This window comes from Mustela erminea, chromosome 5 (assembly GCF_009829155.1).
Source record: "Mustela erminea isolate mMusErm1 chromosome 5, mMusErm1.Pri, whole genome shotgun sequence".
Classification (NCBI taxonomy): Eukaryota; Metazoa; Chordata; class Mammalia; order Carnivora; family Mustelidae; genus Mustela; species Mustela erminea.
The window spans coordinates 114,213,708-114,239,842 of NC_045618.1; the positions used below are offsets into that span (position 1 = coordinate 114,213,708).

A 26,135-nucleotide genomic window follows, 5' to 3' on the forward strand; every position below is an offset into this window, starting at 1 on the left:
TCCAGGACCCCAGGATTATGACCACTGAGCCACCCAGGCACCCTTGGCTGATTCTGAACAGGCAAACCAGCAGAGGGCAGCCTTGGGATTTGGAGGTGGGTAGGACCGTGAGCGCCAGAGTGCAGGGAGAGAGGAGCTTGCATTGCGAAACTGCTTCACTCTTTGGCCCTTGGAAGTCGATCTTTCGAAGCCACTGCAAGGACAGGAAGCTGAGACGCTGACCGAGAAGGTGGCATGATAAAACGCCTCCAAAAGTGTGGTGGCAGAGGGCCAGCAGAGCCGCTGACTCCAGCTTACAGCGGGCGGGCTTGTCCCCAAAGCATGCACCCCTCTGCATGGGACCACGGAAACCAGCTTCCTTCGGCTTTTGCATTTGCCCTTGCTCTTTGCAGCCAAGACTTTCCACCTTCCAGACTCACAGGCCTCCACTAGCCCTCACAAGCTCCTCGGGAAGTTTCCACTGGGATTGATCCCTCTCCCACGCAGGTGGTCGGTTTTGATGGCTCCTCCACGGTTGATGAGTTCCTCCAGCGTCTGAACCAAGAGACGGGCATGAGGAAGTCCTCCCACTCTGGCTTTGCCCTCTTCACAGACGATCCTTCCGGCAGGGACCTGGAACACTGCCTGCATGGGAGCATCAAGGTGATGGGCTCCCCACTGAGCCAGCAGAGCCCCTCCTGGGATTCCTCTGGGCCTTGGGGTTTGGACGGTGGGGCAAGAGCCCCTCTGGCGGGTGCCTTCCTGCTGCATAGTCTGTTAGATTGGGAGCCCAAGGTGCTCTCTCTGGCCAGCATTCTGTGGCATGCTAAAACCTACCTGTACAGGCAGAGAAAAGTTGTTTTTGCCCTTGTCCCTGGAGAGAACATCTCCATATGTTCTCTCCCCCAGCCCTTGAGGGGCTGTGCTGTATCCTGGGGAAAAGCTGCTTCTTGGCTTGGTACAGGAAGGACAGGGAGGCACTTGTCCCTGTGCACATGCAGAGGTAGATGACCATCCCCCTGGGTCCCCAGTTGTGTGTTGTGCACTGCAGCTCATTCTTGCCCTGTCAGGGCCTCTGCTACACTTACAGGCTCGACCATATTTGAAGCAGGTAGATCTATGTGGCACGTCTACAAGTAAAAAGCCCTTGAATGGGATTTCCACCTATCTTGTCTTGTGGTCTGGGAGTAGCGTCATGGGGGATGTTAAGTATTTGTGGGAATGTGTTGTAGCTTTGATGAGTTTGAGGGTTTTGGTTCCAAGTCCGCTTTTTTTAAGGCGACAGGACAAAGGCTCCTGTAATCCTTTCCTGTTGCCTGGAAATCCTGCGCACATGTCCCCTTTGTAAATGTCTGGGTGTCTCTAAGGCTTGGTTACACAGTAGGCCTCTGGGGGTACTTGTTGAAGACAACAGTGATTGGGGGAAGGGAAATGGAGCTGGTAATAGGAGGCCACGGTTTTTGACAGAGGGCTGCCTGGCCTCTGGGGAGGCCCCCTTAGGTGTCAAGGCCAGTGGGGGGCAGCCTCCCACACTCTGCTGCTCATGCCATGCCCGGGCTCTACTGCTCTGTCTGGGGGGAGGTTGTAAGACACCTCTAGTCCCAGGTGCCTGAGGCCTGCCCCCGATGGGACCTGCTCCCCTCGTCAGGGCCTCTTCTGACTGTCCTTTCCTGCCTGTTGTAGATCTGTGATGCCATCTCCAAGTGGGAGCAAGCCGTGAAGGAGCTGCACTCTGGCAAGGCTGAGGGTGGCACACGTGTCGTGAAGCTGATGTACAAGAACAGGTCTGGAGTGCTGCCCGGGGGTGGGGGAGGGGGGCACTCATCACTGCCACCGGCTGGCCTGTGCTGGACAGACAGCACACCCACAGACAGCACTGTGTTGTGGACACTAGTTGGTGGCCCAGGCTGGCTCTGGTGATCCTCAGTGAGACCCTGGGCAGTTCAGGCTCTCAGTCCCTGTCCTGCATGTATTTGCGCATGCGTGTGCACACACACCCCCACACTACACCACACCTCCCCCCCCACCCCCGGCAAGAAAATAGACCAACCTTGTGGGATGGCTGCAAGGGTTCCATTAGAAGAGTGAAATTTCTCATGAGCACTAGATATTTAAGGCTCAAGAATAAATAGCTCCTGTAATAATTCCAGCAAATATGGGAGATACCATGATTTTTAGTCCATTTGGATAAGAAAATCCCATCCCAGATCTGTCTGCAGGCACATGATTTCCATTATTCTCTTGGAATCTTCAACTCCTCCAGTTCCCCGAGAAGCTGTGGTTCTGGGGAGCAGATTCTGCTGAGCAAATCCAGTAGGGGAGGGGGTAGATAGGTATGGCCCGGGCCACTGTTGGCATGAGATCTCATGGCCCCGTTATCTGCCCTGTGTTGTGCTTAAATCTTTCTGGAGGCAATAGAAAAAGAATCTCACAGATGGTATAAAAAAAGTAGTTTCTTTCTTTGGAAATCAAGATAAACAGATGCCAAGATGACCTCATCCATTCGGGATCCCAGCTGAGTCTTGGCTGTTTCTCGCTGTCTTCCCTGTAGGCTGTACTTTCGGAGTCAAGTCAAAGGGGAGACAGAGCGGGAGCGGCTGCTGCTCGCCTCCCAGACCAGTGGGGAGATCGTGGCAGGGAGGTTTCCTGTCAACAAAGAGCTGGCGCTTGAGATGGCTGCCCTAATGGCCCAGGTAAGGTTCTGTGCAAGAATTGGGAGGACCAGGGAACCATCTTTGGACTCACAGGGGGCACATAGCACACAGCCAGAAACTGCAGACCCTGCTGTCTCTGGCAATGGAGAGAAGCTGACTCCTTACCATCAGAGCCCTTTACTGCAGATACACATTACACGCAGAATTCTGGACATGGAACCCAGAGCAGAGCCCTGCCTTTGAGAGCTGGCCACCTTCCCGCCATGAGATCTTGGCCAAGTCACTGCAGTGGTCTGTGCTTTAGTTTCCTTCTCTATACAGTGGAAACAAAAATGCCTCCCTGCCTGCCCCCCACAGGGTTGTACTAAGTATGCTACTGAAATGATGTGTGTCACATAATAGATGTGCTGAGATTTGTACTTAAAACTGTAGAACATTGTAAATAGAATCAGGAAGGGGAAGGTGCATTCAGACTTTGACTCTTCTCTCTGTTACCTTTAAGAGGCTGTCTTGCCAAAGGTATCTGGGATGCCCTCTTGGTATGCATGAGAAAGCATCTGACTCTGCATGCTGGAGAGGAAGGGGAAATAATAAACATTTACTGAATGCTCTGTAGAGGATCCATTGCTGAGTATGTCATGTGTATTATCTCCGTTCTTATCCCCGTGTAACAGATGAGGAAATTTAAGTACTTGCTCAGGTTTACAAGGCCAGCAGATGGCAGAACGGGGACCTGAGCCGGGTCTGTGATTCCGAAGGCCACGTTTGGAACATGTTAGGATCTGTAGCATCTTCAGTCCTGGATCTCAGATGTTTGGATTAGAAGCCAGAAGATCCATAGTTCTCCCTTGTCTGCCACTAATGAACCGAGTCTTTGGATAAGGCACTTAACCTCCATTGCAGAAGGAAAGTGAATATAAATAATCATCGAGGGCCATAAGGTGGTTTCTCTAGGATCCGTGAACTGTGAGATGAAGGGTCTGTCATGAGAAGTGTTTTCGCATCTGTCCATACCCCATCAATGAAGTAACGAAGTGATGGTTGATTTCACCTCCCCAGCAGCCCCGGCCCCACCCCATCCACTTCCAGATTCTTGACTGCCCTCTGTGTGCTTCCAACACAGGTAGAATATGGGGACTTAGAGAGGCCCAGCCCACCAGGCCCCGGGAGCCCTCCCCCTGCCAAGGTTCAGCATCATCTCCAGCAGGTCCTAGACAGGTTCTACCCGAGGCGCTACAGACACGGGGCACCCCCTGAACAGCTGAGGTAGGCTGGCCAGATCTTGGAGGGAGTTGCTGTGGGGAGGCAGGGGCTGTAGGGCAGGGAAAGGCTTCAGAGCTGCAGTGAAAACCTGTTGGCCCTTCACTGGCCCATTTCTCTCCATCCATCCAAACCAGGCACCTGGCAGATCTGCTGACCACAAAGTGGGCAGCCCTACAGGGCTGCTCCCCTCCTGAGTGCATCCGCATCTACCTGACGGTGGCCCGGAAATGGCCTTTCTTTGGTGCTAAGCTCTTTGCTGCTCAGGTAAGTGCCAGTGGTTTTCAGGGGAAAGAGTGATTACCACACCCTCAGCAATGTGCCCTACATTTCTCCTCCCGCTACTGTCCATATCTGATCCCCTTTGAGCCAGTCCAGTCTGGAGGGCCGACCTGCACAATAGCAACCAGCAGAGGGCGCTATTTCTCCACCCATTTCTGGCCTCCGTTTTCCATGGTCCAGAGCAGCATTGTGGTCACTGCTTTTGGGCCCGGATGATTTCTGGGTGACCTTCGTCTTTCCTTCTTCTTTTTTTTTTAAATCTGATTTATTTCTGAGAGATAGAGAGCAAGCATGCACAAGCAGGAGGAGCTGCAGGCAGAGGGAGAAGCAGGCTTCCCCTCTGAGCAAAGAGCCTGATACGACACTCGATTCCAGAACCCTGGGATCATGACCTGAACTGGAGACAGACACTTAACCAACTGAGCCACCCAGGTGTCCCTTCATCCCTCCTTGTTGACTTCTCTCTCAGTGCTATCCCTGAAGAAGAAATAGAGGACCAACTAATTGATACACACATTGTCATGTCAAACTTGACATGACAACCATCTCAAGAATACCTCTATTTTTAAAAGAGTATAAAAGAACAATATATAATCTAAACAAATACGTCTCTGCAGACTTAGGAGGGCCAGGGGGGACTCCTTAACCACTCAGGCAAGAGTTAATTTCACCTGCACAAAGCCCAGGGGGCCAGTAGTCATCTCAGCTGGAACTTTTCTTGGCCAACTGTCTGGTGTGCATGAACCATATTCGTAATCAGAGTACCATGTCCTCAAAGCTGGGTCACGATCCTATTCACTGATGGTACAGATTTGACAGTGGACATTCACTCATTCATTCAAGAAAGAATTGTTGAGCTATTAGGTCTCAGGCACTGTTCAAGAAGGCAAGAGATGAGCGAATCAAATACCATCCTGGCCTTTGTGGAGCTTCCCATCTAGTAGGGGAGATACTTGTTAATCAGATAATCATATATATTCTCTCTCTAAATACAAATTCTCTCTCTCTAAATACACATTTTACAAGCTTGTCATAAAATGACAAGCTGTCATTTTACAAGCTATCAAAGAAGTATCAGGGTTATAAAGGCATAGAACAGGGGAGCCTGGGGCCCTCTCAGTCCGGGAGGTTGGGAAAAGCTTCTGAAAATGAGGACATGTCCTTCCCTCTCCCCAGCCTTTTGGGTAGGAGAGCTAGGAAATCTGGATTGCCCTATTGTAGCTGGGCAGTGAAAATGAGTCATTCCAGGAATTGTCCACCAATAGCCACTTTTCTCACTAGTAAAGCCAAAAGCCCATAAGATTGCATTCTTGCTTTCCTGTTTGTTTCACGGTCCCTAGGAAATTGGCTGAACCAAGATGTACTTCAGCTGGGAGAGACTGTGGGTGGAATGCCGTCAGTCTGTGAGCACTAGGAGAACACAGCCCGCTCTCTGTGCCCGTGACTGAGCAGCCAGGGCTGGCCTTGTTCAGCAGCACAGAGCCTCTCAACCTGTGTGCTATGGGTACCCCTCTCCTCTCGAGATGGTAATTGGGTGGCCAGAGCCCCAAGACCAGATGTCTTCTATTTACTTCAGCATGCTGTACAAATACCATCCTTCATGTTTTCCAAGACAAAAGATTGGACATCACTGCCTAGCAGATTCCTGGATGTGCCTTCTTCCTCCAAAATCTCTTATGGTTTAGCATTCCTAGCTGTGGATACGTCTGATGGGATTTTCCTGTTTCCCCAGCCTGCACAGATGTCTTCCAAGGACAGCTCTCTGGTGTGGATTGCTGTGAATGAAGACGGTGTCAGCATCCTGGACTACAGCACTATGGTAGGAAAGAATGAGGGCTGGCTATCTGACCCTTCCTTCTCCTAACAGCACCTTTTCTTCTCTGTGGACTCAAAGAGCTGAGCTAAGGGACCATAGTTTCCCAACCCACCCTACCCAAGCCTTGCTTTCCTCTAGGCTAGACACAGCTTGTAGACATTCAAGATGTAGATCTCCAAGTTAGGACCACTTCCAAGTTCTCCCTTTCTGGTTAAGACGACTTGTGCTTGAAATAGACAGGGGGTGCTGGTTCATCTCCGGAGGCAGGTGGGAAGTTTCCCCAGAACTGACTGGCTTCTTCTCACAGCAAGTGCACGTCACTTACCCCTACTCTTCAGTAACGACCTTCGGTGGCTGCCGGGATGACTTCATGCTTGTGATTAGATCCATTCCAGACCAGAGCTCTGGAAAAGGCCACATTGAGAAGTTGCTCTTCCGGATGGCCGCTCCCAAGGTGGGTCTGACAGCTGTTAAAACATGATACTCGGATCTCTCTAGAATGAGGAGGTGGGCTTGAAGTTAAGGAAGCTGGGTTATGACGGCCTCTACAAGGGCCCTGCCCCAGGTAAAAAAGTCTGGTCTTGGCTGTAATCAGTCCTCCGAAGGGTTCAGGTAGGGCTGCAGCTCCATGTCCCTGCCGAGCTGGTGGTGAGGGGCTGGCTGAGAGGGCACGCGCTCTGGTCCAGCAGCTCCCCTGCCCTCCACATGGTACTTTCAGACCCCGCAGCCCAGCACCGCACAGGCTGGAGGCGGGTGCCTACTCGCTGCTCTTGCAGCAGACCGGGGGCCAGGGCAGCCAGCTGCCTCCCCTGTGTGCTCTTCTCCTGGCTTCTGCCAACACTAGTCCCCAGGTGGGACAGTCTGCACGTGCTCCCCCTTCCTTACGGTCTTAAAGTCCATCCCAGAGACCACTTCTGCTTTAAGGGCTTTGTATCCTGCTTGGTGCGGGAGATTCAGACTAGCAAAAATAACAAAGACTCCCAAAACCCAAGTTCTGATTTATAGTTTCTGACTCCCTTCTGAGGGTAAGTGAAAACCCTGTTGTTTTAACCCTAAAATTGGAGTTTCCCCAACCTCCTCCTTTTAATGCTGCCCCTGCCGAAGGAGAGGATACACAGACACTTCCTCCAGGGAGGCCCACTTCCCTGGCTTGGAGGTGAGCAGAGCAGAGTATCGCCTCTCCTGTTCTCAGGAGGGTACTCTGCATCAGTGGCCCTTCAGACCAACAGGCACCCACTTCACTGGGCCTCTGAACCTCCCAGAAATGATCCCCTTTCAACATTTTCTCCCAGGTATTTTTAAGAGATAAACTGAAGCCCAGGAAGGTTATGCACCCAGTATAGCAGCTAGTATGTGAAAAAGCTGGCATTCAAGCCAAGGCAAGTTGAATTCCTTTGTTTATGTTGTCTCAAGATTGCAGAGGCTACGTTCATCATGGCCAGCTACATGAACCACTGCTCTGCGACTGTGAACCCCCGCAACAACCCGCCCGCTGACCACCAGCTATGGGAACTGGATGGACAGCAGTTCTTTGCTTCTGTTCCGTGTGCTGCCAGAGGGCCAACGTTGCTGTGAATGCTTCTCCTACCCCTTTCCCCCCAAACCACCTGGTACCTCTGGGATTAGAGATTGTATCCTAGGGTATGATACTACTGTGATGGGCCGGACAGCCCTCCCCCAACCCCACTCTGTTTGTTCTATGAAATGTCTAGTTCAGTGTCCCTGAAGCCTTTACTCTCTAGGTGCCTTATGTTTCAGGGCCCAAGTTTTAAAAATCCAGACCCAGTATAAAAACCACTTTTTTTCACCAGAATACTGAGCTCTGGATCCTGCCCGATTCTAGACACAGACTGGGATGGTCTACTGTTACTGGTTACTGAGGGCATCAGTGCTGTAAATTAAGGCTTTCTGCATGGATACTCTTGGGAAGGCCAGTATCTTTTATACTGCACATGGTCCTTATGTGGGGATTTATACTTGAAGTTTTCCCAACATCCCCAAACAAGATAGGACTAAAATTTCCAATTCACCTGAACTGTGACAAAAGCCTAGAACTCATTAAAACTGGACTGCTGTTCCCAGATGGGAAAGGTATTAGCAGGGCTGAAGAAAAAGGAAGAGACTCACCTTTTCCCTTCCCCACTGTAAGAGAGCAGGCATTTGCAGTGCCCTCTGGGGCAGCAGCTCCTGTCTTTGCAGGACAAGGCAAGGCACTATCCCTGCTGAGATTGAAGCTATTCTCCCTCACACTGGACTGTCAGCCCAACTGGGTACAAGCAAGGGCAGGGGGTAAGTCCAACGCGACCTCTCCCTGTCTCATTTTAACCACTAGCTAGGGCTCAGTGAAGGCTGTGCTTCCTACTGTAGGATGGGGTGGTCATCACTTGTTTCCTTGTTCTTTGAAAGACCAAACAAATGCACCGTTTTTTGCTGCTTTGTGAGGCCACCAAAGATGAGACAGAAACAGAATCCAGGCTTATGGGCCTGGATTTACTCAAGACTTCTGGCGAACTTTCGCTGGGAATTAATTGGAGGGCAGAAGGCACATAGGCTAAGAGCATCCTGATGATACAAATACCCCCTAACCCCAATGGAGACCTTATGTTGAGTGCAGAGATGATCCTTGTCTCCACCCTCCCCTGAAAGAAAACAAAAAGACGAAAGAGTTCATTCATGCTCTGATTTTCCAGCATTGGAGAAACTTGAGTTTTATTTCATAGCTCTGAGGCAGTCTGAGCATTTGTCAATAAAGTGCTGAAAACTGTATGGGTTTAGCAGTAGCATCTAAGAACCAAGCCTTTGACTTCAGCGAAGTGTGTGTCTGTGTGTTGCGCACTGTAAGAACTTCAAGGCTGGAACTGGTTATCTGAACACCTCAGCTGCTGTAGGCTTCCCCTCTCTCACCCTTTAAACGGAAAAGCATAAAAAAAAATAAAGCAGCACATGATAGTGTCTGCCTCTTTTAAGTGAACTTGACTTTGCAAGACTGGAAATTTTATAGCCATCTCTCATTTCTATTGCTGCCTTTCCCCCAGGATTTAGAAATTAGATGAGACATTTCTACCTCAAACAAGTCACACGTCATATGTACCACAGGCTCCAAACAACCCCTCCTGTACTGATGTAAAATTACGGCTCTGGTTTATAATGCCCTGAGTGTCTCCAGGCCCATGAGGATAATTTTATCCACCTGGGAGTTTAAAGAGAAAAAAAAAAAAGGAATTAGGATTCTAAGGAAAAAGCAAGCAAGGATGGAGCTGTGTTCACACTGAACTTGGGGGTCAAGCGATTTCCCCCACCCTATCTCCTTCCCAGCACTTCAGAAATCCTCCCACAGTTTATTAATTCTACACAGAGGAAACTGCCTTATAATCAAAGGCTTCTACAGTTGGTGTGTTTATCCTTTTTTAACATGTGTAGAAACCAAAGTCAAACTTCTGTCTAGCCTTTGGTGTCACCCCTCTCAGCAAAAGACGTTTTCTAAACCCTAGACAATGCTGACTAACAGCAGAGTATTAATGTGCTTGACATCCATGACTGCAATGCTGTGTTCATGTTGTCAATAAAAAGCAGCTGTGAACCAGGCAATTACTGTGTATGTTTTGGAAGGGGATCGATTTATTAAGACAGTCATCATAAATTAACCCTGTACAGAACACGGGAGCTAGGTGCACAGAGACTGGTCTTTCGTAGGACATTTCTTCCTAGTCACCAGTACCTGAAGGGCTTGACTTTTACACAGAAGTACTGTGTAGTAGGAAATTAGTTTCTTAAGAGATCTGCTGTCAGTGTCCCATGTCTGCGCCACAAACTCTACAAAATGTAAACCTGCATGTGCTTAGGAATTTCAAAGTGCTCTTTGTCAACATTACTTTTGACATACCACCGCTTAAGATCTCCCCTCAAACAATAAAGTAGGCAGAACCTTACAAGGGGATCACTAAAACAGACAAATACTTTGCTCCACATCACACAATGAGTTGGGTTTCCAGTCACCTGCTCTGTGGCTCTGAGATCCACTGCATCCATCCTGGTTCTTAGAGCTGTGTCCACCAGATGGTTTAGAATACAGAAAATATACCAGCCACTATGGCTTAGGAGTCCTCTCCCATGGAAGACAATACTGGCCTTCTGAAATGCTGGGACTCATGGACTTGCTGATGCAGCTTTCTGGTGTGCCAGGATCTCCTGGCAACTCCTGTACACTTCAATCAAGCAGTCCAGGCGGGGCTTGGTACTCTGAATTCCAAAGGGAAGAAATGCACAGTCAAGATGAACAAAAGAGAGAGCTTAGCAGTGCAGCAGCCATGTGCAACCACAAGCTCTCCTCAAAGCAGGGGTCTAAACCGCTCAGGTGTGAGCTCGGAGAGGCAGGAGTTTGGGCCACACCACATCTAACTGGCTAAGGAAGCAAGAGGCTAACAAAAGACAGACCCTCTCGGAAATGTCACAAGCTGTGAGAGTCTTCAAGGACAAGAAGGGCAATTTAATATATAAATATTAAAAAGTATTTTGTACAATGAAATGTGATACAACCAAAACTAAAAGTCACAGAATGGGAAAAATATATGTGGAAAGCATATTTAATAAAAGTTCATTATCTAAAATATGTAAGTTGTTACAAAATGTATAATCAATATCTAGACTTTACTTGACTAATAGAGGAGATGGATAGTTTAAAACAAGAGGAAAAAGAGGTAATTCAAGCAAAGATGAAAAATCTCTTTGTCATTTAAGAAGCGATTTAGAAACTTCAAATTCCCTTACCTACATACTAAAGGAAACAAATAATTAAACCCGCTGTTAGCCAAGACTATAGAAAAACAAGTACAGATTCCCAAAAGTATGGTAAAGTTGTCCGATCTCTGGAGCCAAATCTCAAACTGTAAAAATCTATGAAACTGTTCATAAGCTTTAATAAAATAATTTTGAGGGCGCCTGGGTGGCTCAGTTGGCTGAGTGACTGCCTTCGGCTCGGGTCATGATCCCGGACTTCCAGGATCAAGTCCCGCATGGGGCTCCCAGCTCCTTGGGGAGTCTGCTTCTCCCTCTGACCTTCTCTCTCATGCTCTCTCTCACTCATTCTCTCTCAAATAAATAAAATCTTTAAAAAAAAAAAATAATAATAATTTTGAACTGTAATGCAAAAGAATTTTAGCTTAGTGGTCTTAAATCCAAAGGGAGAAAAGGAAGGGCAATAAGGCAAAATTAACTATATATACAAATAGTCTACATATCTATAATCCTGTTTGTGTATTTCATGTAAAAGCAAGGCAAAAAATAACCTGGAGATGATTTCAAAAGCTAGCAATAGAGTGGCTAAATAAACTGATACTCAACATGATAATATAACTGTTTAAAATAATAATTATAATGGATTCTGTTGATGCATGAAAATATGTACATTAGATTTAAAAAGCAAGACATAAATTAGGTGTAACAGTATGTGCAGATCAATGGACATCAATGTAAAATATATTGGCAGACTAACAAAATAGATGAATGGTGATTTACAGGCAGAAACTGCTGTTTTTTTCTTTAAAATTTGGATAAATTTGTAATATTTCTGAAAGCCTGTATCTGCTTCAGAAAGAAACTTTTGAAATAACTAAAATCCTAACTTTGATTAAAAATAGCTGTCGGGGGACGCCTGGGTGGCTCAGTGGGTTAAGCCGCTGCCTTCGGCTCGGGTCGTGATCCCAGCGTCCTGGGATCGAGTCCCACATCGGACTCCTTGCTTGGCAGGGAGCCTGCTTCTCCCTCTGCCTCTGTCTGCCATTCTGTCCACCTGTGCTCGCTCTCTCTCCCTCTCTCTCTGACAAATAAATAAATAAAATATTAAAAAAAAAAAAAATAGCTGTCGGGGGCACCTGGGTGGCTCAGTGGGTTAAAGCCTCTGCCTTCGGCTCAGGTCATATCCCACGGTCCTGGGATCAGCCCCACATATCATCTGGCTCTCTGCTTGGCGGGGAGCCTGCTCCCCGCCCCCCCCCCCGCCCCCCCGCTCATCAGGGAGGCTGCTTCCCCTTATCTCTCTGCCTACTTGTGATCTCTGTCTGTCAAATAAATAAATAAAATCTTAAAAAAAAATAGCTGTCAGATGTCCTCAAATACTCTTGGCAACTAGAGTTTACACTCCTATTGAGTATAAGTAGCAGTAGATATGCAGAGAACGGGGAAAGGTAATGAATTTTTCTGAAGAAACTTTAGACAACTGTTCTGTGCTCACCTGGAAGACAGGTACTACTTGGGATATCCCATGTGGTTCCACTGGATCCTTCAATAAAATGCAGAGGTAGTAAATCACCTTCTGCTGTAAGACAATAAACCAAACAGAGATCTAAGTGAAACTCACTTTGTTTTCTTTTTCTTCAAGGGAAGGCTATAAGCTTTTTATAAGCAGTTATCTCTATTAGAACACTTGATTGCTTTTGAAGTGAAGAAAAAATATATTCTCATTCTCTAACGTCAGCAGCAACAAAAGTAAGGTGATTCTGATGGGCGCCTGGATGGCTCAGTGGGTTGAAGCCTCTGCCTTCGGCTCGGGTCATGATCCCAGAGTCTTGGGATCGAGTCCCGTATCGGGCTCTCTGCTCAGCAGGGAGCCTGCTTCTCTGTCTCTCTCTGCCTGCCTCTCTGCCTACTTGTGATCTCTGTCTGTCAAATAAATAAATAAAATCTTTAAAAAAAAAAAAAAAAAAAAAAGGTGATTTTGAAGCTGGGCTAAAAAAGTTGAAATGTTGACTTCCTTTCTACGAAAACCTGCTATATCTCTGTAAAAATAAAGGAATGGACCTTTCCAATGTAAGTTTCACTTTCATGGTTCATGGACATGCCAGCCAAAAAGGAAACACTACAATCCCGGAACTGAGTCTTCAAGTTTAATTCTTTGACATCAAGGTATTAAGACTCATTTTAGACTCTGGCAAAGGCCTTGGGCTACCTCCTCCAGAGAAATCTGTAATACTTACAACTTAACTACTTACCATGTAAATAGCCTCATTGATGACCACATCTTTCACCTTGCCCATCTCTATGAAGGTAGTGCTTTCTTTGCCAGAGGCATAGGATGAAGTCATCTGGATGCCAAGGGAGTCAATGATTAACAGAGTCTCCTGATCAATCTTGACAAAATGGAGATAACCAAGCAGCCCTAGGAGGGTGATGAAGATGGCAGCGGAGAGGATCATGCTGTTCTGAAGAAAGAGCCAGATACAGGCGGTAAGATTACCAAATGGTCCTCCACACAGATCTCTGCTGTTTAACTGGTCCACTCCATGCAATATGGAAAAAAGCCTGTGTTCTATGGTGAGTTGAAAAGATGGGAGGAACATGCATGGAGGAAGAGAAAATCCCTTTTATTTTAGCTCTGCAGTGCTATGAAAGCGTATGATGAAGTACATCCAGACAACAAATGGATAGGTGTAGGAGGAGAACTTTGATCACCAAAATAGTACCCACCATCACACCACTCTCAGAGGTTCTTCTTTCAAAACCGAAAATTAAGGACTCAGACCTTTTCCTCTCATGCTCCATCAGTAGAATATACCGTGCAAGATCAGACAATACAATAATAAAATGCTTTAGCACAGTGTAGCAGACAGGACTCAACAGCCACTCCGCCTAACTAACAGAACTTGGGAATCTTGCATGATACCACTACACCAGCGGCGCGCTAACAGAACTTGGAATCATGATTGGTTTCCACTACTGCCAATGACTGGTTTAGAAATGGACAAATGACACAACTCTGGCCAATACAAGGGGAGGTCTGCTGAAGGGGCCTCTGGAAAATGAAGCCCATCCTAAAAAGAGATCTAAGGAAGAAAAGGTCACTTCCTCTTGAGGTTTGATGCCTGAAACTACTATGAAACTACTACTACTCTGCCAGGCCATGTAGAAAGATTGAAGATGAGAACAGCAGTGGAAAAGCAGTAACATGAAAATAATTAAAAGGCCTTTAAGAGCCTCTTATGCCCTCAAGAGCCCTCTTTCCTCCTGATTCCTTTGTTTAATAATAAAGATCACATCATTTGGAGCTCTTCTAGTTCTTTTGGGTAGTGACTAACTGATGTGGTAAGCCTGACTGAGTAGATGAAATGACTAACTTATGTGTTAAAGGCTCAAAAAAGGGTATTTATTCCTTTGATTCTAAGACATATTTACAATCCTTCAACATTTCTGAAGTTGAATATGTTTTTCTATTGATGCACATTTTTTTGTGCCATTTTCTTTTTCCAAAAAAGCTATTATTTAGAAGGATGGCACAGAGAACAAAATCACTGATGACCTAGAAAGAAAACAGATTCAGTACTTTATGAATATCATTCCTTGATGGCAGAAATATCTATACTTTATTACTGGTAAGATGCTCCCTCTGACCTAACCCTAATCACACTCTTCTAAACCCTCATCCTTGGGTGTCCATCCTTGTTAGGCCTGCATTGCTCAGCAAGCTGTACCAAGAATCTTGCTAAGTCGGTTTAGAGAGAAATCTTTGGCCTCTGATCACTCTGGCCTGCCTTTAGCAAGAATCATGCCAAGTCAAGTTAGCCAGAATCCCCCTTTATCCCTGAGGTTTCTTTTCAGTCATTTTCCATCCACCCTCCCAACAGTGCTCCTTGGCTATCAATTCCCACTTGTCCTTTCTGTATTAAGAATTGAGCCCAATTCTGCACGGAGGTCACGCTTTTCTCCTATTGCAATAGTTTCTGAGTAAAATCTGTTTTTGCTGCTTTAACTACTGACTGCCTTTGGTTTTCCTTGAAAATACTTTTCTACTTCATTCCATCTAACACATAGTAAGTGTTTGATCAAGAATCTGTTTGGGCCTGATCTATTTTTGTCTGGTCCACCCTGAGCTTGGAATGGTTTCACCAATTTTTAAATGGTTTAAAAAAGAAAGGAAAAGAAACAGAAGACTGAGACAGAGACCTGTAAAGCCTCAAAAATTTACTATTTGGCCTTTTAAAGATAAAATTTGCTTACCTCTGTGCTAGGTAATTCCTTGTTGATTAATGAATGGAGAATGGAAAAATCTATGTGCTGGGTCTCTGATGATCCAGAAATATCTACTTTGAGTTAATTAAATGCCTAGTATCTAGTACAGTGTCTGGTTCATACTCTGAACTCAATAAGCATTATGGAAGAATAGAGAGAAATAAAATTCAGTCCTGGCCCTTACAGATGTGTAAGAGACAAAATTAATACACATAAGATATTTTTGGAGAATACTACGAAACTGGGTATAACTACCTAAGAAAGGATTAAAAGAGAGAGAGAGCAAGAAAGACATCAAAGCACACAGGATATCCCATGAAGACTTCCAAGCAAGAAGGATTTTCACTGGTACAGAAGAGGTAGTGGTTATTGAGATATACTTAATTAAGAGAAGGAAGAGGGAAAAGCATTCCAGATTGGAATAAATAAGGTAATAACCTGCAATTTTTTTTTAAGATTTTATGTATTTATTTCTCAGAGTGAGCACAGGCAGAGTAGCAAGCAGAGGCAAAGGGAGAAGCAGGCTCCCTGCTAAGCAAGGAGCCTGAAGTGGCACTCGATCCCAGGACGCTGGGATCATGACCTGAGCCGAAGGCAGCCACTCAAAGAACTGAGCCACCCAGGCGTCCCATAACCTGCAATTTTAATAGAACTGTGAATTTAAAAACCAGTTTGAGGGGCACCTGGGTGGCTAAGTGGGTTAAAGCCCAGGGTTCTGGGATCGAGCCCCACATCGGGCTCTCTGCTCAGTACGAAGCCTGCTTCCTCCTCTCTCTGCCTGCCTTTCTGCCTACTTGTGATCTCTATCTGTCAAACAAATAAATAAAATCTTTAAAAAAAAAAAAAAACCCCAAGGGCACCTGGGTGGCTCAGTGGGTTAAGCCACTGCCTTCGGCTCGGGTCATGATCTCAGGGTCCTGGGATCGAGTCCCACATCGGGCTCTCTGCTCAGCGGGGGCCTGCTTCCCTTCCTCTCTCTCTGCCTGCCTCTCTGCCTACTTGTGATTTCTCTCTGTCAAATGAATAAATAAAATTCTTAAAAAAAAAAACACAGTTTGATTTGAAGGCCATGTATGCTATTTACTAGCTTTGTGACTTTGGGTTTTCTTCTAAGAAATGAGACATTCAGGAAAGCAGCTGGCAGTCAGGGGGCATTTAAGCAATTATACGTTCCCTCCTCCTCACATGACCATGTGACCAGAACACAGGCTAGTATTAAAATTCAACTACATTATAAATTAAATCCTTTTAAGGGGAGGGAGAAGGACTGTCTTGGCAGCTTAACTACTTCAACTGACTTTTGAACAAACTTTTAGATATAGTTTGGTACAAATTAGAGCAGTCTTAATTCTGCATATTATCTACACCAAATTACCATGCTCTGATCATAAAAAAGCCAATGAAAACAAGATCCAAATTATAAATAGCCGTAGCTCTGGTCAGATCACTCCTAGGATAATATGTTCAATTCAGGGCACTACATACAAAACTAAACTCATCCTGAAAAGGGCAGTTAGGATGACTCTTTTTATTTGAGGGCTGTCACAAAGCTACTGCACGTGACCCTCACAACACTGTTAATCTGGCATGGCAGAGAGCAATTCCATTTTAGACATGTGAAAACCGATGCTCAGAAAATAGGAAGGAGGGGCACTGGGTGGCTCAGTGGGTTAAGCGTCTGCCTTCGGCTCAGGTTGTAATCTCAGGGTCCTGGGATCAGCCCCACATCGCATCGGGCTCTCTGCTTGGCGGGGAGCCTGCTTCCCCCTCTCTCTTTCTTTGCCTGCTGCTCTGCCTACTTGTGATCTGTCAAATAAATAAATCAAATCTTTTTTTTAAAAAAAGTAGGAATGAGTCTAGAAAGAACACAGAAACAACTCATCTCCAAAACTTCACAATTCTTTAGAAAGTACTTAAAAGTTGGGGAAGGGGCGGTGGGGAGTATTATCTTGAAAAACAGATTAGGAAGAACTATCAAGCTCATTGTGGAGACAAAGGCAGTTCTTTAAGACTACAGGGGCGCCTGGGTGGCTCAGTGGGTTAAAGCCTCTGCCTTGGCTCAGGTCATGGTCTCAGGGTCCTCTGATGGTACCCCGCGTCGGGCTCTCTGCTCAGCGGGGAGCCTGCTTCCCTCTCTCTCTCTCTGCCTGTCTCTCTGCCTAATTGTGATCTCTGTCTGTCGAATAAATAAATAAAATATTAAAAAAAAAAAGACTACATACGGCGCTGCTAGCAGTGACTCCTCTGAGGAATGGAAGTGATGGATAAGGACGATCCACTTAATAGTTCTCAGAACTCCTGGAACTGAATTCCCGTGGGCGTGTACCATGTGGAGCACATGCACGTTAAAGCCTTAGGTCGTGGTGCAAGGACTAACTAAATGTACGCTGGGTGGAACCGCAGCGCCCCACCCACAAGACCCACAAGAGGGAGAGTACAGGTGTAAAAAACTTCACTAAAGGTGAAGAAAACAACTGTCCAGCGGCGGAACCAGCTAATTCCCGCCCTCCGACCCAATAACAGGAGGTCCGGGCTCGACCCGATGACCCCAAAGACCCTTCCCAACTCCAGCGCCCGACTCCGACGGCGGGAAGGGGCCGACCGGCCATTACCTCGCAGAGGGTGAAGAGTCCGTAGGCCGCTAGCCACACGGTGCAGGTGACAGCGGTGAGCGAGCGCAACGACAGCCGAGGGCAGCTGAGGCAGAACTCCCGGCAGGACGGGGAGTAGTAGCGGCGCTGCAGGGCCAAGCGACCGCCGCAAATATCCGAGAAGCTCTGCTCGTCCTCCATGGCCCGATCGCCCCCTTCCCACCCGACCGCGCCGCTCTAGTCCACCCGCCAGCGCCCTCTCGCCGGCTCTGGACCCACTTCCGGGGAGCGACGTCAGACCCGCCCCTCCCCGCCCCACGCTCCGCGCAGCCGCAGCACCGCACCGAAAGGCGAGGCGCGGGTCCGGCGGCGTGAGTTTCGCGTTCTCCCGCTAGGCTGTGTTTCTGCGACTGACTGCCCCGGAGATTCGCGGGGGGCTGACCCAACTGGCCGATTAAAACCGCTGTTAACGCGCTTTCGCTCGGCAAACCGTTTTCTATTTCTCAGCCAGAGTACGCCCCAAGGAGACAGTCCGCGGGTAGAGACTCACTCCAGGCTCCCGCTCACTCACGCATTCGTGCGTGCATGCGTGCATTCCTGAGCCAGGCGGTTTTAGGTGCTGAAGATACAGCGCTGACCAGTGCTGAAGGTCTCTGGTTCAAGCAGCGTCCCTCCTAGTAGAAGAAACAGTATGGAAGTAATTTCAGAGAGTGCTGCTGGCAGTAACAGGACGGGCAGGGGTGGCTTGGGGACTTGCAATAGGGCAGTCAGGGGAGTCTGAGGACACTGCAGGGGCACGGACGAGGAGCCAGACTGGTCTGGGAGAGCTCTGCAGGAGGAATTTGCCGGGTTGGAGGGCCAGGAAAGGCAAAGCCCCCGGGGCTGGAACAAGGTTGACTTCCTGGAGGAATCAAGAGGCTGACGAAAACTGAATGTGGAAGTTGGGAAGGTAGTTGCAGGGCTCAGATCCTAGAGGGTCTTGTAGGGCCTGGTAAGAAGTTTGGATTTCAGTGGCTGGGAGTTCTCTCTTCCCAACCGCTGCTTGGAGCATTGAGTAGGTAGATGAGTCCTGGCTAGGAGGTTAGCAAGAGAGGAAGATGCACAGGGTGTGGATAATAAAATTACTAAGCTCATGAGTAATAGCGGCCTGTGGGTTCTTCTTTCTTTCTTTTTCTTTGGATGTGGCTTAAAAGTGGCTTGTGGCCCGTTAGAGTTACGGCGCTTCAGACCCGAGGCAGCATCTTGTATGAAAGAATTGCTCCCTCTGTTTATACAGATAAATGGCATAACAGTCTTAGCAGCTTTAAGTCTCTGATGAGTCAGGTTCCATTTTTCCATCTTCATGCCGGATTTTGTTTCCTTTTTTCCCTCCAAAGGATATTCTTCAAGTGTTACTTTGTTTTTCCAATTTTATTTCTATACCCTTAATCTTACCAAGCATAAATAAGGTAAATAACATGTGATGTCTTTTAAAATTATGAAAGTGATGTTTGCTTATTGTGGAAAATTTGAAAAATACAGAAAAGAAGAAAAAGCCACTCATATTTCCACCACTCAGAGAAACACTGTTGATGTTCTGAAGAAATCTCCAGTCCTGGAGCTCTTAACCTGAACTCCATGGATAAAATCAGAAATTTATCTTTAGTTTCATTATCTCTTAATTAAAATTTCACCTTTTTTGTTGTTGTTGTTATGAATGCAGGCAACAAACCACTTAGTACCAGCAATACTTGTTACTCTGATAGAAAATGCAAATATTTTCATTTCATAATAATTGTTATCTCCAAATGTCATTTCCACTCATCACTACTTCAAAATTGCAGTAATTATTTGATCCACTCTTATAGCTTACTAATCTGTCAATAGAGACACATACAACACATACTAAAAATATATTTTTTAAGATTTTATTTATTTATTTGACAGAGATCACAAGTAGGCAGACAGACAGGCAGAGAGAGGGAGAGGAGGAAGCAGGCTCCCTGCAGAGCAGAGAGCCCAATCCAGGACTCGATCCCAGGTTCCTGAGATCATGACCTGAGCTGAAGGCAGCGGCTTAACCCACTGTGCCACCCAGGCGCCCCACATACTAAAAATATTTTGATAACTATTTTAATTCAAATGTTTTAAAAAATCCTATGTATTGTATTCATTTTAAGACATTATGGTGATAAAGGTTACCAGATTTACAGAGGGTCTGTGACACAAAAAAGGTTAAGAACCTGTGCAAGTTCAGAAGGTTCACAACTATAGATCATAGAAAGAGAAAAAGGCACTTAATATACTTAATTTTTTTGAATATTAAATGATTCAGGGTACATAGTGTGGTAATATAATTCCAAAATCCTTATAGCTCCTTTGTTCTTTCAGATCGCAGTGTCATCTTAACTCTGTTCTGCAGTTTGAGACCTCAGTAGAGATTGAATTTCTATGTATTTGCCATTTAGCTAGATGCCATCCATGAAGTGATAAGTTCTCATGAACATGACCAAATAAAAAGGGCAAGGAGGGAGGGGTCCCTGGCTGGCTCAATTGGAAGAATATGTGACTCTTGATCTTGGGGTTGTGAGTTCAAACGCCATATTGGGTGTACAGATTACTAATAAATAAATAATAAATAATACTAATTTATACTATTTATTTATATTTATATTTATATATTTTATATATATTATATAAATATATTTATATTTATATTTATACATATATTTACATATTTTATTTATATTATATATAATATGTTATATATATTTATATTTATATTTATACTAAATAAATACTAAAGATAAATAAGCTTTAAAATAAAAACAGCGGGGCACCTGGGTGGCTCAGTGGGTTAAAGCCTCTGCCTTTGGCTCGGGTTGTGATCTCGGGGTCCTGGGATCGAGTCCCGCATCGGGGTCTCTGCTCAGCAGGGAGCCTGCTTCCTCCTCTCTCTATGCCTGCCTCTCTGCCTGCTTGTGATCTCTGTCAAATAAATAAATAAATAAAATCTTTTTTAAAAAATAATTAAAAAATAAAATAAAAACAACAAGGAGTGGTTGTTTTAGCTCTAAATGTTGGATTTCAAAGTATTGATAAGCCTCAAAAGTTCAGTAGAATATATCAGCAAAGAAGGACAGCTGATGAAAAGAGCTTACTTACCAATTAGCAAGTTTCTCCAAGAAAGTTTATTATCTTTTTGCAGGGTCACAACCAACATGTGTACTCTGTATTTATCAAGATAGGCTGTTATTTTAAAAACAAAACAACAAAAACACAATTTCAGAGGCTGAGCACAAGTGTTTAGTTATTACCTCTCTGTTCCACTTGGATGCTTGTAGTCAGATGCCTTAGAATTTCTACCAAGAGGTTATTTGGAAACCCAGGCTTCTTCCAGATGGTGGTTTCATGATCCCTTGGGACCTTGTCATGCTCCTCTCCATTGGATCCTCTGTATCTGGACAACAGATGAAGGGCAAGAAAGGGAGATCATGCATGGGAGGGTTTTATGGCCAAGCCTTCCACCCACATCCCACTGGCCAGAATTTATTGACTTGCTTATACGTAACTTCAAAGGAGGCCGGGAAACATGGTTTATCGGTATGCCCAGAGGGGAGAGAGATGATTTGGTAAGAACAACTACTAGCCTGCCTTTGCTACATTTTCCAAAGAATACTGGCTACTAGAAACAGAAAATATATTTGAGGGAATTGAGCATTATGGTCATAGTACACAGAACTAATCTGACTTACTTTTAGTAAGATGGGTATTAGTTATTTCTACTAGTGAAATTATTCTTGGAATGAGTATCTATGAAGATGAATAGTAAAAAAAAAATCTGATGAAGTGCCTGGGTGGCTCAGTGGATTAAGTGGCCAACTCTTGATTTCAACTTGGCATGAACTCAGGGTCCTGGGATCCAGCCCTGCATTGGGCTCCCTGCTAAGTGGGGAGTCTGCTTCAGATTCTCTTTGCCTATCCCTCTGCCCCTCCGGCTCATGCTCTCTCTCTCTCTCTCTCTCTCAAATAATCTTTTTAAAAAATAAAATAAATAAATCTTTAAAAAAAAAAAGAATCTGATCAAACCAGTTAACTCTATTTTTATGGCCCATGCTGGGTTCTCAAAACTCTTTTATAGAACCTTCATTTTTAATATTTACTTGCACTTAAAGATTGAGTAGTTGCTCTAAGAATCCTATCTCATACTGTAGTTTTTATTCTATTTATTATTTTGTGATGAAGCATTAATGAGTGCTGCTGCTGTGTTAACTGAGTGTAGGTCTCCTATTTAGGACCACTTAAATTGGGATGAAGAAAGCAAAGGCCCATATAAATGAAAAGAAATTCCAAATAAATAGGTTTATAAAAGGATAAATATTTTCCATTATATCTCAATTGTATAAAAAGCCAGTGAAAAGAACTTATAAAGCTTCTTGCAATTTAGTAAAGTTGATTGAGAAAATAATTCCCTTTCATTAAAAAAGATAAATCTAACATATTTCATCTTTCTAGGTGGAATACGTCACCCTCCCCGTATGCGGATGTGTTCACCAACCTGGAAGCTCTCCAGATCTCATGTTTTGGGGATTTTCTTGAGGTTTCATCATGTAGCCACAATGAATCATTAACCCTAGACACCATGGAGTGGCACTGGGGGAAGCTGTTACCACTCAAAAGGGATAAAATCCACGCTCTGCACTCAGTCTTCTCTGCTACTACCCCAGTAGGAGGACTGTAGCTCCTCCTAACAGCCCGGTGAAGTAGAAGTCTAGGTTCCCCAGCTGGCAGGAGTCGGGAAGGGTTGCTTTTTTTTTTTTTTTTTTTTTTTTTGTAGTGTTTGTCTGTAGTAGGTATGTCTCAGGAAAAAAAAGTTTTGTTTTGTTTTTAAGATTTTATTTATTTATTTGACAGAGAGAGATCACAAGTAGGCAGAGAGGCAGGCAGAGAGAGAGAGAGAGGAGGAAGCAGGCTCCCTGCTGAGCAAAGAACCCGATGTGGGACTCGATCCCAGCACCCTGAGATCATGACCTGAGCCGAAGGCAGCGGCTTAACCCACTGAGCCACCCAGGCGCCCTATTTTATTTTTTTTAAAGATTTTATTTATTGGGGCACGTGAGTGGTTCAGTTGTTAAGCGTCTACCTTCAGCTCTGGTCATGATCCCGGGGTCCTGGAATCAAGCCCTGCGTCGTGATTCCTGCTAAAGGGGAAGCCTGCTTCTCCCTCTCCTACACCCCTGCTTGTGTTCCCTCTCTCGCGGTCTTTCTCTCTCCCAAATAAATAACATCTTTTTAAAAATTTGTTTATTTGAGAGCGAGGAGAGAGAACATGAGCAGGGTGAGGGGCAGGGGGAAAGGAAGAGGCAGACTCCCCACTGAGCAGGGAGTCCAATGCAGGGATCCATCTCAGGACCCTGGGATCATGATCTGAGCTGAAGGCAGACACTTAACTGACTGAGCCACCCAGGCAAACCAAAAATGTCCAAGGATATTAGCTGTTCTCAGTGGGAAGAATAGGGAAGGGTATATCTACCCCATCTTTTAGAAATGGAATTTTCCTTATCCATTTAAAACAATCTTTTTAAAGATTTTATTTATTTATCAAAAGAAATGAAATCTTGCCATTTGCGACAACATGGATGGAACTAGAGCGTATCATGCTTAGCGAAGTAAGTCAAGCAGAGAAAGACAACTATCATATGATCTCCCTGATAATGAGGAAGTGGTGATGCAACATGGGGGCTTAAGTGGGTAGGAGAAGAATAAATGAAACAAGATGGGATTGGGAGGGAGATAAACCATAAGTGACTCTTAATCTCACAAAACAAACTGAGACTGAGGGTTGCTGGGGGGAGGGGGGTTGGGAGAAGGGGGGTGGGGTTATGGACATTGGGGAGGGTATGTGCTTTGGTGAGTGCTGTGAAGTATGTAAACCTGGCGATTCACAGACCTGTACCCCTGGGGATAAAAATATATGTTTATAAAAAATTAAAAATTAAAAAAAAAAAGATTTTATTTATTTGACAGAGAGTGAGAAAGTGCAAGTAGGGGGAACGGGAGAAGGATAAGCAGGCTCCCTGCTCAGGATTTGGGGCTCAATCCCAGAACCCTAGGATCATGACCTGAGCTGAAGGCAGATGCTTAACCCACTGAGCCACCCAGGTGCCCCTAAAACAATTTTTACTGAGGTGTTACCATCCATGCAGTGAAATCTACTCTATGCCTTACGTTTTCCTATTTTTTTTTTTAAAGATTTTTATTTATTTGTTAGAGAGAGAGAGAGAGAGATACAGAGCGCAAGCACAGGCAGACAGAGTGGCAGGCAGTGGCAGAGGGAGAAGCAGGCTCCCTGCCGAGCAAGGAGCCCGATGTGGGACTCGATCCCAGGACGCTGGGATCATGACCTGAGCCAAAGGCAGCCGCTTAACCAACTGAGCCACCCAGGTGTCCCCATTACGTTTCCCTATTTTTAATGGTGTCTTTTGGTGAAGAGAGGTTTTAATTTTAATGAAGTCTAATTTATCAATCTTTTCTTTTATGGTTAATGCTGTTTTAGATCTTGTGCCAGACAGTTTGCCTGCCTCAAATTATGAAAATTTTCTATTCCTTTTTTTTCCTAAAGCTTCTTTTACTTTTCATATTTAGATTTATGATCCATTTTGAATTAATCTTTGTTTAATAGGAGGTAGGGGTCAGTGTTCTTTATTTTCCCCCACTAGCTTGTTTTTTTAAAAATTTTTAAAAATTTATTTAATTGTGAGAGAGAAAACACAAGTGGAGGGGCAGATTCCCCACCAAGTAGGGAGCCTTGTGGATCTTGATCTGAGTACCCTGGGATCATGACCTGAGCCAAAGGGAGATGCTTAACTAACTGAGCCATCCAGGTGCCCTTCCCCCAATAGCTTTGTTGAAAATACCGTCTTTCCCCACTGATTGCAGTGGTGGCTTTGGTGTAAATCAAGTGACTACCTTTGTGTCCATCTGTTTCCAAACTCTGTTATGGTCTGTTTTTCTATTTTCTATTTTGTCTTTTCTTGTATCAACATCAATCTGTCTCAATTACTATAGTTTTGTAGTAGGTTTTGATTTCTCATGGTGTTGTCTTTTAACTTCAATCTTTTTCTTCAAGATTGTGATAGTTGTACTAGGTTCTTTGTATTTTCCCCACAAATTTTGCTTGGGTTGTATCAAGTATCAAGTCTATCAATCTATTTAGGGAGAATAGACGTCTTAACTATGCAGAGTCTTCCAGCCCATTGACCTGGTATATTTCTCCACTTATTTAATTTTTCTCTAATTTCTCTCAGCAATATTTTGTAGTTGTCTTGCACATCTTCCTTTAGACTTATTTCTAGGTGTTTAATGTTTTTTGACATTCTTATAAATATATATTTTTAAAATCTTATTACCTGTCCTTTTTTTTTTTTAAGATTTTATTTATTTATCTGACAGAGATCACAAGCAGGCAGAGGAAGAGGGGGGAAGCAGGCCCCCCGGGACCACAACCCAAGCCAAAGACAGAGGCCTCAACCCACTGAGCCACACAAGGCACCCCTACCTGTCCATTTTTAATAAGATATGTTTTTTATTTTCCCAGCATCAAATTGAAATTATGTAAAAGAAAATACATCTATCACCCTGACACCTAAACCAATAAATCTTCATTTCCCAAGGATTAAGTCATCTTGTTTTTTTTTTTTTAAAGATTTTATTTATTTATTTGACAGAGAGAGATCACAAGTAGACAGAGAGGCAGGCAGAGAGAGAGAGAGAGGAGGAAGCAGGCTCCCTGCTGAGCAAAGAACCCAATGTGGGACTCGATCCCAGGACCCTGAGATCATGACCTGAGCCGAAGGCAGCGGCTTAACCCACTGAGCCACCCAGGCACCCCAAGTCATCTTGTTTTAATGTTTTCATTGTTGAAAAGATAACATAATACAGAAAATTTTTGAATGAGAGAAAAATATTATACCCAATCCTAAAAACCTTTCAGTGTTACATGTTACTCTCTCATTCCATCTCTTAATTAGTGCACATTTTAAAAATTTTATTTTATTTTAAAGATTTTATTTTTTTATCTCACAGAGAGAAAGATCACAAGTAGGCAGAGAGGCAGGCAGAGAGAGAGGGGGAAGCAGGCTCCTTGCTAAGCAGAGAGCCCGATGCGGGGCTCTATCCCAGGACCCTGAGACCATGACCTGAGCCCAAGGCAGAGGCTTTAACACACTGAGCCATCCAGGTGCCCTTGCACTTTTTTTTTTTTTAAGATTTTATTTATTTATTTGAAATAGAGTGAGAGAGAGAGTGAGCACAAGTGGGGGGGCAGTAGGCAGAGGGAGAAGCAGGTTCCCACTGAGCAAGGAGCCCCACATGGGACTCGATCCTAGGACACTGGGATTATGACCTGAACTGAAGGCAGACACTTAACCAACTGAGCCATCCAGGTGCCCCTAGTTATTGCACTTTTTAAAATTATTGTAGTCATAGTGTGTACAACATTTGTAATGTTAAAATGTAAACTGAGGCATATTAAAATTTTTAAGTTTGGGACACCTGGGTGGTTCCATCAGTTAA

General features: G+C 45.0%; 2 protein-coding genes across 7 annotated transcripts in view; one reads left to right on the top strand and one right to left on the bottom strand.

Annotated features, from left to right (window-relative positions):
• PLEKHH1 (pleckstrin homology, MyTH4 and FERM domain containing H1) overlaps window positions 1-9,209 on the top strand; it is a 48,976-nt gene extending 39,767 nt beyond the window's left edge. For all 3 annotated transcript variants that reach the window (XM_032344561.1, XM_032344562.1, XM_032344563.1), the window contains exons 22-29: window positions 487-642; window positions 1,663-1,763; window positions 2,531-2,672; window positions 3,757-3,899; window positions 4,031-4,160; window positions 5,908-5,994; window positions 6,299-6,445; window positions 7,405-9,209. In XM_032344561.1, the coding sequence (XP_032200452.1) occupies window positions 487-642; window positions 1,663-1,763; window positions 2,531-2,672; window positions 3,757-3,899; window positions 4,031-4,160; window positions 5,908-5,994; window positions 6,299-6,445; window positions 7,405-7,566 (1,068 nt within the window). In that variant the 3' untranslated portion in view covers window positions 7,567-9,209. The remainder of the gene's footprint in view (window positions 1-486; window positions 643-1,662; window positions 1,764-2,530; window positions 2,673-3,756; window positions 3,900-4,030; window positions 4,161-5,907; window positions 5,995-6,298; window positions 6,446-7,404) is intronic.
• PIGH (phosphatidylinositol glycan anchor biosynthesis class H) lies at window positions 8,689-17,875 on the bottom strand. 4 transcript variants are annotated; one of them, XM_032344566.1, is made up of 4 exons: window positions 17,604-17,875; window positions 12,978-13,187; window positions 12,221-12,268; window positions 8,689-10,230 (listed from the first exon to the last, which is right to left on the bottom strand). In XM_032344566.1, exons 1-4 carry the CDS (start codon window positions 17,781-17,783, stop codon window positions 10,138-10,140), a joined length of 531 nt encoding a protein of 176 aa, XP_032200457.1. In that variant the 5' UTR covers window positions 17,784-17,875; the 3' UTR covers window positions 8,689-10,137. The 4 variants fall into 4 exon arrangements, with proteins under 4 accessions (XP_032200457.1, XP_032200456.1, XP_032200455.1 ...); XM_032344565.1 differs by having other exon boundaries at window positions 12,221-12,301; XM_032344564.1 differs by having other exon boundaries at window positions 12,221-12,304.
• Between the last annotated feature and the right edge of the window lie 8,260 nt (window positions 17,876-26,135).